Source organism: Pyrus communis, chromosome 13, assembly GCF_041283825.1.
Source record: "Pyrus communis isolate YQ-2024b chromosome 13, ASM4128382v1, whole genome shotgun sequence".
Lineage (NCBI taxonomy): Eukaryota > Viridiplantae > Streptophyta > Magnoliopsida > Rosales > Rosaceae > Pyrus > Pyrus communis.
The window spans coordinates 30,691,000-30,703,420 of NC_142577.1; the positions used below are offsets into that span (position 1 = coordinate 30,691,000).

The 12,421-nt window shown below is 35.1% G+C and overlaps 1 protein-coding gene, 1 long non-coding RNA gene and 1 pseudogene across 2 annotated transcripts; all 3 read left to right on the top strand.

Moving 5' to 3' along the window:
* The first annotated feature begins 720 nt into the window (after positions 1 to 720).
* LOC148692098 (uncharacterized) lies at positions 721 to 1,463 on the top strand. Its single transcript, XR_015954583.1, has 2 exons — positions 721 to 993; positions 1,247 to 1,463. It is a non-coding gene; the product is annotated as an uncharacterized LOC148692098 (long non-coding RNA).
* A 3,127-nt stretch (positions 1,464 to 4,590) lies between these two features.
* LOC137738208 (lignin-forming anionic peroxidase-like) lies at positions 4,591 to 5,960 on the top strand. Its single transcript, XM_068477840.2, has 2 exons — positions 4,591 to 4,933; positions 5,105 to 5,960. Exons 1-2 carry the CDS (start codon positions 4,700 to 4,702, stop codon positions 5,855 to 5,857), a joined length of 987 nt encoding a protein of 328 aa, XP_068333941.2. The 5' UTR covers positions 4,591 to 4,699; the 3' UTR covers positions 5,858 to 5,960.
* Positions 5,961 to 6,479: 519 nt separating this feature from the next.
* Positions 6,480 to 7,085, top strand: LOC137736404 (uncharacterized; annotated as a pseudogene).
* Positions 7,086 to 12,421: the final 5,336 nt, after the last annotated feature.

Below are 12,421 nucleotides of genomic sequence, written 5' to 3' on the forward strand. Positions count from 1 at the left end.
GTGTTGTGCTTATAGATGTTTTCCTTTCTTTATTTTTAGATACACAAAACTAATCTATTACTAACACTAGGTAGATTCAATAATATAATGATTTATGCGTCTAAACATCACGGAATTCGAAAATATGAGAAAAATTGAATGTGTATGAGATAAGCATCATAAACTAGCCCATAATCAAACTAATTTACGAGTTTCCATGTATTGAACTATATATTGCCACGTGAAACTCACATACTTTTTTATTCCATATATTGGTCAATGCATAAGAAATCATAAATTAGAATATGTAAGTGGAAAATTATATGAAACTTCGAATATATTGCACTACACCTCTGAAGGTAGTTGTGTAAGCATAAAATTAAAATGCGATGCTAGTAAAAAAGATTTTCCTTTTCAATTTTGGAAAAGCAAGCAACCTTCTCATTTAAGCATTCTCATAGTCTTATATTTTTTAACGATCCTGCAATGTTACTTGATAATTAAAAGTTCGACACTGTCTGTTTCTAGGTCACCAATTAATCTAGTTGTCTAACTGCTATCCAATATCGGTCTCGTTCTCCTATACTCCATTGTCGAAGAAAATTATGGTTATCTACGGTTCGATTTTAACCGAGAAGTAGAGGAGAAAGTAAACCAACAAAATTATTCTTCTTTTTTGTTGCATGGGCCGTACAAACAAATGTTATAGGGCCTGGGGACACCAAGGAGGAAAATGAAGTTCGCTTGAAGCCCATTGAGAGAACACAGCGTGCGTGCCAAGGAAACAAAAAACCGCGGGCGGGAATTTAATTACAGAAAAAAAAAAACCAGGGCCGGAATCTCAACTGTAGGCGGCGGCGCCGACTGTGTTGTTTTGGTCTGGGGATGAATCGGAAATTTGGGGGAGGGAGGCCGCCGACGGGCACTCCGTCACTGGCTTGGTCCTCCGTCGTCGTTGTACTTTCTCTTCTCGCCGGGGCCTCCGTTGTCCACAATCTCTGCAAGCCTGATCTTGTACGATCTCTCTCCTCTTTGACTCTCTCATCCTCTGTCACTCTCTCACACACGGAAACACATTCCTGGTTGATTAATTACGAAACCAATGATATATGCCGTTAATTTGTGTTCTATACTTTCACCCTGAATGTTTGCACGCAAGGTGTCCGACGAAATGTTTCACTCCCTTCGCTGAGGCACAATATTCGTTTGTTTTTGTTGCTCTCTCCTCTAGTATTAGGGTTTCATGAAGCTGTGCGTTTTTGTGCAGACGTTGCCTCCTGTGGATGGCGTTACTGGAACCAACGGCAAGCAACCTGAGAAAGAATGAATGGATCAGTTCTTAGTATTTTCTGCTTTGCCAATTCAAATTGTTTTGCTAAAAAACTTTGGGGATTTTTACTATCGATTATCGTTTGTGGCAATGTTGTGAAGAACTTGAATTATTTCCTTTTTAATTTTATCAATTTATTTTTATTCTTTTAAAAGTTCCTAAAATCTCAATCTAATACACCTAGACTTTTAGAAATTTTTACACCCAATTTTTCTTAAAGTATGCATCTGATTGGAATTTTGATAGATTTTAGCGGATTTATAAATCTATGAACATTGATGGAGTTTAATTAATTTGTAGAAATTCTAAAATTTTGATTTAATTCTCTTGAAATCTCATGAGAATATATGAGATTTGTGAATGTTTAAAATATGCTATGAAAACTCTTCAATTCTCTCTGATTCCTCAACTTTTTGTAATTATTTAAAATCAATTCACAATTGAATACAGGTAGAATGTTAATAAACTTCTTTAGAGCATCTTCAAATGAGATGTAAAAAATAAGAGTAAATTGTAGCGATGGATCCTCAACTTTAATCAAATTGGAGCAATGGTCCCTCAACTAAAAATCCATTACCATTGGTTCCTCAACTCATTAAAACATGTAGCTATGGTCCTTTTAGTCAACTTCGTCAGAATTTTGTCAAAATGATTTATGTTGGAAAGACCATTGCTACAATTAGGTTAAAGTTGAGGGACTATTTCTCCAGTTGGATTAAAGTTGAGGGACCATTGGTAATGGATTTTTAGTGAAGGGACTATAGCTGCACATTTTGATGAGTTGAGGGAACAATGATAATGTATTTTTAGTTGAGGGAGCATTGCTCCAATTGAGTTAAAGTTGAGTGACCATTGCTACAATTTACTCCAAAAATAATATGTCAAAATTAGTAATTGAATACAATAGAATGTCATAAACTTCTTTAGAACATCTCCAAAGGGGATGTCAAAAATAATATGTCAAAATTATTTGATGATTGATGTGGCAAATTCAATACAAGTGTTAAATCCTCTTCATTTCCAATGGATGTGTCAAATATGTATTTTATGATTTTATTGGGCTCAGAGTTACATTAACTTAAAAATATTTGACTCATTCTTTGTTTGTTGTCAAAAAAGACAACTAGAAAGTAAGGAGTCAAATGACTTAATTGCCACATCATATTTGGCATATCCATTGGAGAACACTTGAATGTCTTTTAATCTTATTTGGCATATTTGACATCTCATTTAAAGATGGTCTTAAAATTCTAATTGAATAGATGGGATTTCTAAGGATGTTTTTTAAACTATCTTAAAATTCTGATATAATACACTTTGAATTTCATAAATCACTTAAAATCTTGTTTGAATACCCATATATATTAAAAGAATTAAAATCTCTCAAAATCACAATTGAAAACATAATTTCTCAATCGAATACACCTCTCTTAATGCATAGTTTCTTCCAATAATACAAATAACTATTATGTGAGTTATTTGGTGGAGCCACCAAATCACCTTGTCAGTGTCTCTCGTGATCATTCGTTGCGTGTGGATGTAGCACATTTGACTTTTTTTATAATAAAATTAGTTTCTTCATATTTTATGGTATGTTTACTTACCTGAAATAAGAACTTAAATGGAAAGTTGTTACTTTTCAGACCCGTTTTGTTCCCGCACTTCTTTTTTTATTTTCACCACATAATTGAATCAATGCAGTAAATTAAGGAATGAGTGAATTAAGTGACAAAAACAAAGTAAAGAAGTGCATGACGACAAAAGGAGATTGATAATCATTTTCCAATCAAAATTTTCTATTTTTTCACTTCCTTGCATTTGATATGGATATGTAACACCTAAAATATTGAGAATCATATTAATTAAAAAGTCAGTTAGTCTCATAATCTATCCCTTTCCTCTCTTCTAAATTTGTGGATTGACTTTGTGGTGTGCAGCTCACAAATCGCATGCTTGACTACATGATTTTTAGAGAATTGGTCCAAAAATAATTATAGACCTGGACAAAGCTTAATGCATATGCAGTTTCTTAGCTTCTCTTATTTTAGTGTCTTATAAATATATTTATTTCGAAAATAAAAGACTGCAGGCATCAAAAGTCAGAAAGCGACAGTATACTAATAAGTTGAAATGTTTGACCATATCCTCGTTAATGTCCTACATTAGAAAGCTTAAATACATATCTATTTGTTTCAAAGTTGACCATTTATATAAGTTCAGAAGCCTCATCGGAGAGCAGAGCTACTTCATCTTCATTAGGTGTGAACCGGTAACACTAAGGAGATCAACTATTTAGATTACATTTTGTAAATTATATAACGTAGTTATTGACGATTGCATTATTACTTAAATATTGATTAACAAGCTTAATTATTTTGTATTGATGACTCATCAACATAGTTGTAACTTTGGTAAAAAAAGTTGACCTACTTAGCATTGCTTTTAAGTGAACATATGATTACTTTTATATGAAGGCTCACTCGCTTCACAATTAGTACTTAATTAGTTGCCAGTTATGCATGATTTGTTAGAAACTGTTAAAATCACCGATGTGCTTAATTCTAAAAGCTTTTCCATACATTACAGCTTAAACTAATCATTTAAATTTTTAAGTTTTGGGTTGTAATTCGTAATAGCTTAGTAATAATGTAATATGAAAAGAAATAAGAATTGGTGGGTTATATCCCTTAGACATGTTAAGCCAAAGCCACCTCTTGTATACACTACAAAAGATTACTCATAAACTTGCCCTTAATTAATTAAGTTTGTCTAGTCTTAATCAAAATTTCATGTTTTGGAACAACTAAAAACGTGGGCTGCGACGACTCTATGAGCATGAAGTAAGAATTATGAATCCATCTAGAGAGAGAACAAATCCGAGAAACTACAAAGTGCACCTACATTTTACATATATATTGCCCAATTGCATGCATGCATGGAGGTCAAAAAAGGTCGCATGTCAACCGTTTTATATTAACATTTCTAATTACCCATGCAATTTTGCAACAGGACAGAGATTACCTAGCTGTAAAATAAGATTACTTACACGACGAATTTTCATCCTTTGACTAGTAATATTAAGAGTAACAAGAGAAACTTCAAACCACAATCTATTAAAGACGAATACCTTTCTTATATATTTTGCCAACCAAATCAGAATTGGTACTACTACAGCTACAAAGACGACGTACGCGTTTGCAGGAAATAGCGACCTGGACAAACCAAAGCAGCTTGAGTACGTACGAAACTGCCCTATATATAGACAAGACATACAAGCTTAATCTTCATCAACTTCTTCAATATTCATTCTCATTCTTTATTCAGTTCATCACTTCAAATATTTTCATTTAGTGGCTTCTTACTTGTATCGATTAAGTTCAATTAAGCTCGATGAGGATGTCTCTCCCTTTCTTTTCCGGCCATGGAAATGTCGTGGCTGTTGCACTCGTGATGTTGGTTTTCATGAGCGCAACAAGTGAAGCGCAATTATCTTCTACATTTTATGACAAAACCTGTCCAAACGCTCTTACCACTATCAAAAATGCCGTAAGAACAGCTGTTTCAAGTGAAAGGCGGATGGCCGCGTCCCTAATCCGCCTCCATTTCCATGATTGCTTTGTCCAGGTACTAATTACTTGACATATATACATATATATACAATGTATTTTTAGGGCAGGTGTTCTCATTTCATGTTGTTTTTAACAAAACTTTAACTTTTTTCGTAAAATATAATATAAATTGTAGCGCAATATTGAGTGTCTTAGTTTTTGATGAATATATGAATTGTATTTGTAGGGTTGTGATGCATCAATCTTACTTGATGACGCTCCTTCTATCACAAGTGAAAAGGACGCATTGCAAAACAACGGTTCTGTGAGAGGCTTTGAAGTCATAGACAAAGCAAAAGCTGAAGTGGAGAAGGTCTGCCCTGGTGTCGTATCTTGCGCAGATATTCTCGCTGTCGCCGCTCGGGATGCATCCGTTGCCGTGAGCGGTCCATCTTGGACGGTGAAACTTGGAAGAAGAGATTCCACCACGGCAAGCCAAAGCCTAGCTGAAAGTTCACTTCCACTTTTCACGGACAGCCTTGACCGCCTTAAAGAGCGATTTGGCGACTTAGGCCTCAACGCGAGAGATTTGGTTGCACTGTCAGGTGCACATACAATTGGACAGGCTCGTTGCGTTACATTCCGTGGCAGGATTTACAACAATGCAAGTGACATCGATTCTAACTTTGCCACTACTCGCAAACGTCGTTGTCCAGCTGACGCAAACAACGGCGATGCAAATTTGGCACCGCTCGAGTTGGTGACACCGAACTCATTTGACAACAATTACTACAAGAATTTGATTCAGAAGAAGGGTCTTCTTGAATCGGATCAAGTTCTTTTTAGTGGAGGTTCCACAGACAGCATCGTCTCCGAGTACAGTTCCAAGCCCGCAACTTTTAAGGCTGATTTTATCACCGCTATGATTAAAATGGGAGACATTAATCCTCTCACCGGTTCAGCTGGAGAGGTCAGAAGGATTTGCAGTGCTCTCAACTAAATTCTTACTTACTTGAGCCACAAGATTGAGTATCCACACATGACAATGTAACTTAATCTCTATATCGAAAATTTCTTTCAGGTTTTTTTTTTTTTTTTTTTTTTTTTTACGAGTGTCTATGTTGTATTGATTCATTCATATGTAACCTTAATTATATAGTGTATTATTTTTCAATAAATTTGTTTTCCAATAATAGAATGAAGTCAGATGTTTATTATATTGTCGATTACCAACGGTTATTTTGAAATATATTTATTTCATGAATTATGAATGATCGATGACACTATATATTTTAACTATTAACGATATAACTGTACATGAAATTTGATTAATAATTGTGATAAGAGTAGTGATACACTTACCACCTATTTATACTATTATTTGTACCATCTCTCTAATAGAGGTAGGGGTCACCATCACATGTGGGTTCCTTCTCTATTAGAGAGATGGTAAGAATAACATTTTGTTGTGATAATTTATATGGTGTAGAGCCACATTATTCGGTGCTAAAAATGTTATTCTTATCATCTAGTTGTATCATCTTTTATATCATCTCTCTAATTAAGATGAAACCCACATGTGTTAGAAGACCTTACCTCTATTAAAGAGATGATACGAATAAATGGTAAATGTAGCACTACTCATTTGGTGCAACAGGACTGCACACAAAGCATCATCCCTCTACGACAACCAGGGTTTGGCGTGCATTGCCCTGCAGTACATAAAAGCGTACCAAGGTGACTGCGATGCTGTAGGAGGGCCCGACGCCAAGAAGCCTCCTGATTCTGCATTTGCCGAAACATTTGCTCCCAACCGTGGTGTTCAAACCTCAACCCTCGCTCCAATCACCGGTCGTTTAATTGGCTGCCAGTCTAAATATGTCCACGCTGACGAAGCATTTTCGAAAATCTTGATTGAAAACAGCAAGGTCTTGGACATTCTCTAAGCTAAGAACCACACTGAAGTGGGAGCTGCTGCGAGTGGCAGTGATGGTGGAGCTCCATATTTCTGGTGCGTTTTGCTCAGCAGCGGAAAAACTTACAGTACCTTTGTAACGGAGGGAGGTGAGGCTAAAATAACAAGGCCCCGATGCTTCAGTGGTGCTAATGACGATTGCAGTGAATCTAATCACCCAGCCAGTGGTGCCGATGATTGGTCTAGAAGCAGTCGTCTGTGGCCAATTTTCACCACGGCTCTGACTGCAATGTCGTGTGCCTTTGGATTGTGATCATGATCATGTTTTTTATGAAAAAAAAACTGGATTTTCTATTTAATTTTGGGGACCCTTTTGATCTGTTGTAATTTGAGTGAATTTATAAATCCATGAATTTTGATGGAGTTTAATTAATTTGTAGAAATTCTAGAATTTTGATTTAATTCTCTTGAAATTTCATAAGAAGATGTGAGATTTATGAATGTTTAAAATATGCTACGAAAACTCTGCAATTCTTTCTAATTCTTTAACTTTTTGTAATTATTTAAAATCAATTCACAATTGAATACAGGTAGAATGTTATAAACTTCTTTAGAGCATCTCCAATTGAGATATAAAAAAATAAGAGTGAATTGCAGCAATGGTCCCTCAATTACTTTAATCAAATTGGAGCAATGATCTCTCAACTAAAAATCCATTACCATTGGTCCCTCAACTCATCAAAACATGTAGCTATGGTCATTTTAGTCAACTTTGTCAGAATTTTGTTAAAATGAGTTATGTTGGAAAGACCATTGGTATAATTGGGTTAAAGTTAAGGGACTATTTCTCCAATTGGATTAAAGTTGAGGGACCATTTGTAATGGATTTTTTGTTGAAGGACTATAGCTGCACGTTTTGATGAGTTAAGGGACCAATGGTAATGGATTTTTAGTTGAGGAACCATTGCTCCAATTGAGTTAAAGTTGAGGGATCATTGCTACAATTTACTCCAAAAATAATATGTCAAAATTAGTAATTGAATACAGGTAGAATGTTATAAACTTCTTTAGAGCATTTCCAAAGGAGATGTCAAAAATAATATGTCAAAATTATATTTGATGGCTAATTAGTTCATCCTTTTTTCCAATAGATGTGTCAAATGACACACCCCGACCTAAATCAGGGCATGCTGGCTATGACGTGAGAGCGATGTAACCATGTGCACAATGTGGAAGCAAAATGATATAGGGAAATACGAATAAATAAAAACCAAACTACTAAAAGTATTGGCTAAAATAAGGTGTTAGTGCAAGATTAAGTGTGAAGTACACAATCAGAGCATAAATAGTCAAAGTGCAGTCCGATTGGACAAGTACTAATTAAACAATACCTAAAGGTGATCCTACATTTGTGAAATATGTCAGAACCACCACATTTGCACACCATTGTTAGATCCCACATCGCCCAGGGGAGTGATCCTTATATGTATATTCTCATCTCTACCTAGCACGAGGCCTTTTGGGAGCTCGCTGGCTTCGAGTTCCATCGGAACTCTGAAGTTAAGCGAGTATGAGGCGAGAGCATTCCCGGGATGGGTGACCCACCGAGAAGTTCTCGTGTGAGTTCCCAGAAACAAAACCGTGAGGGCGTGGTCGGGGCCCAAAGCAGACAATATTGTGCTACGGTGGAGTCGAGCCTGGGATGTGGTAGGGGCCTGGGCTAGGATATGACAATTTGGTATCAGAGCCTAACCCTGGCCATGTGTGTGCTGATGAGGACGTCGAGCCCCTAAGGGGGTGGATTGTTAGATCCCACATCGCCCAGGGGAGTGATCTTATATGCATATTCCCATCTTTACCTAGCACAAGGCCTTTTGGGAGCTCACTGACTTCGGGTTCCAACGGAACTCTGAAGTTAAGCGAGTACAAGGCGAGAGCATTCCTAGGATAAGTGACCCATTGGGAAGTTCTTGTGTGAGTTCCCAAAAAAAAACCTTGAGGGTGTGGTCGGGGTCCAAAGCGGACAATATTGTGCTACGGTGGAGTCGAGCCCGGGATGTGACATCAAATATGTATATTATTATTTTATTGGGCTCAGAGTTACATTAACTATTAAAAATAATTAAAATTAATTTTAGTTTTTATTCTATTGGTTGTTTGGGACCCATGAATTAAAAAATTAAATTAAAAATATTTGACTCCTTCTTTGTTTGCTGTCAAAAAAGACAGCTAGAAAGTAAGGAGTCAAATGACCCAACTACCACATCATATTTGACATATCCATTGGAGAACACTTGAATGTCTTTTAATTCTATTTGGCATATTTGACATATCATTTGAAGATGGTTTTAGTATTAAAAATCCTAATTGAATAGACCAGATTTCTAAGGATTTTTTTAAACTATCTTAAAATTTTGATAGAATTCACTTTGAATTTCATAAACCACTTAAAACCTTGTTTGAATACCAATATATTCATTAAAAGAATTAAAATCTCTCAAAATCTCAATTGAAAACATAATTTCTCAATCGAATACACCTCTCTTAATGCATAGTTTCTTCAAATAATACGAATAATTATTAAGTGAGTTATTTGGTGGAGCCACCGAATCACCGTGACAGTGTTTCTTGTGATCATTCGTTGCATGTGGACGTAGCACATTTGATTTTTCTATAATAAATTTAGTTTCTTCATATTTTATGGTGTGTTTACTTACCTGAAATAAGAACTGAAATGGAAAGTTGTTACTTTTTAGACCCGTTTTGTTCCCGCACTCCTTTTCTTATTTTTCACCACATAATTGAATCAATGCAGTAAATTAAGGAATGAGTGAATTAAGTGACAAAAACAAAGTAAAGAAGTGCATGACGATAAAGGGAGATTGATAATCATTTTCCAATCAAAATTTTCTATTTTTTGACTTCCTTGCATTTGATATGGATATGTAACACCTAAAAAATTGAGAATCATATTAATTAAAAAGTTAGTTAATCTCATAATCTATCGCTTTCCTCTCTTCTAAATTTGTGGATTGACTTTGTGGTGTGCAGCTCACAAATCGCATGCTTGACTACTTGATTTTTAGAGAATTGGTCCAATAATAATTATAGACCTGGACAAAGCTTAATGCATATGCAGTTTCTTAGCTTCTCTTATTTTAATGTCTAATAAATATATTTATTTCGAAAACAAAAGACTGCAGGCATCAAAAGTCAGAAAGCGACAAGTATACTAATAAGTTGAAATGTTTGACCATATCCTACTTAATGTTACATTAGAAAGCTTAATGTTGCCTCATTAAATACATATCTATTTGTTTCATAATTGACCATTTATACAAGTTCAGAAGCCGCATCAGAGAGCAGAGTTACTTCATCTTCATTAGGTGTGAACCGGTAAGACTAAGGAGATCAACTATTTAGATTACATTTCGTAAATTATATGATGTAGTTATTGACAATTGAATTATTACTTAAATATTAATTAACGTGCTTAATTATTTTGTATTGGTGACTCATCAACATAGTTAATTTGTAACTTTGGTAAAAAAAGTTGACCTACTCAACATTGCTCTTAAGTGAACATATGATTACTTTTGTTTGAAGGCTCACTCACTCCACAATTAGTACTTAATTGGTTGCCAGTTATGCATGATTTGTTAGAAATTGTTAAAATCACCGATGTGCTTAATTCTAAAAGCTTTTTCATACATTACAGCTTAAACTAATCATTTAAATTTCTGAAAATATGACTTTAACCCCTCAAATTCAATTTTTTCCATATAAAACCAGACATAATTTTTTTTACTCAAAAAAAAAAATTTCAGTGACTAGGATCCACCTAAGTGAATTCATTAATTACATATTACTTTACCCATTTTACATTTTTTTAGATGCCCAATATACCCCTATTGTCATATCCCGGCCCGGGGCGGATCACTTCCCGGGCCCGCTCCACTACCGTAGATATTGTCCGCTTTGGGCTTACCATTCCCTCACGGTTTTGTTTTTGGGAACTCACGAGCAACTTCCCAGTGGGTCACCCATCATGGGATTGCTCTAGCCCCCTTCTCGCTTAACTTCGGAGTTCCTACGGAACCCGAAGCCAGTGAGCTCCCAAAAGGCCTCGTGCTAGGTAGGGATGGGAATATATATTTAAGGATCACTCCCCTGGGCGATGTGGGATGTCACACCTATTGCATAGTTGATGCGCACAATTAATTCTATACAGATTGTAAGGAGAGAGTTAATGATTTTGCAAAAAGAAAAATAAGACATTAATGTTAAAAAATTCATTGCATATTAATATCAAATATGACAATTTTTGGCTTAATTCTATGTATATGGCATTATGAGTTCATATATATATATTTTTACCATAAAAAAAATAAAAACCTAATATATGTAATAATACATAAAAAAAAAGTAATTTACCTACCATGTACAAAAATGTTATTTGATTCAAAACGTGGGTATGTGTGTCTATATATATATATATATATATATATATATATATATATATATATATATATATATATATATATATATATATATATATACACGTGTGTGTGTGCATTTATATAATTAGACCATATTAATTTACCTACCTACTATTTGAAATGTTCATTTCCAATTATGCAAAATATTGTATACCAACAACAAACTATTGCATAAACTTAGGAATTAGATCATGCTTTTGATTTTATCTTTTATCTACAAACAATCATATACATATTACTTTATATATTTTTACCAAAAAAACACCCCTAATAGGCTAATGTAACATCCCACATCGCCTAGGGGAGTGGATCCTGTAAGCCTTATATGTATATTCTTATCTCTACCTAGCACGAGGCCTTTTGGGAGCTCACTGGCATCAGATCTATCGGAACTCCAAAGTTAAGCGAGTTCGTGCAAGAGCAATCCCATGATGGATGACCCACTGGAAAGTTGTACGTGAGTTCCCAGAAATTGTGAGGGCATGGTTGGGGCCCAAAGCGAACAATAACGTGCTACGGCGGAGTCGAGTCTGGGATGTGGTGGGGGCCTGGGCCGGGATGTGACAATTTGGTATCAGAGCCAACCCCTGGGCGGAAGTGTGTTGATGAGGACGTCGGGCCCCTAAGGGGGGTGGATTGTAACATCTCACATTGCCCAGGAGAGTGGATTTACAACAATAAAACGTGCCTAATATATGTAACAATACATAAAAAATAATTTACCTACAAGTTAGAGAAGTGTTATTTGATTCAAAATATATAATACGGATTTAGTATAATTTTTTTTTAATAATTGGAACAAATTAATTTACTTCCCAATTAATGCAATATATGTATGTGTGTGTGTGTGTGTGTGTGTGTGTGTGTGTGTGTATATAAGGTAAATTTTTGGTGTGATATGGATATAATTAATGCAATACAACAGTTTATATATTTTATTTCACTTCTTCTACAACTTTTAATTTCGAATAAATTTATGGATTTGGGAAAGTGGCGTGGGTGTAAATAAATTGTATTAGTAGGTCAATAGTGTTCCGATGCGGCTGCAGATTTTAAATTTGGGTTTTTATTGGACGTTTATATGTAGATGAGGTTTTATCTAGGAATCATGAATTGTAAGGACCCAATTAAATCTAAAGCACCCTTTAAA

Bases quoted from the DNA above. Each gene is read 5' to 3' on its own strand.
- LOC137738208 (XM_068477840.2), top strand. From the start codon at position 4,700: ATGAGGATGTCTCTCCCTTTCTTTTCCGGCCATGGAAATGTCGTGGCT. The intron at 4,934-5,104 runs GTACTAATTACT...TTGTATTTGTAG, and splicing joins TCCATGATTGCTTTGTCCAG to GGTTGTGATGCATCAATCTT.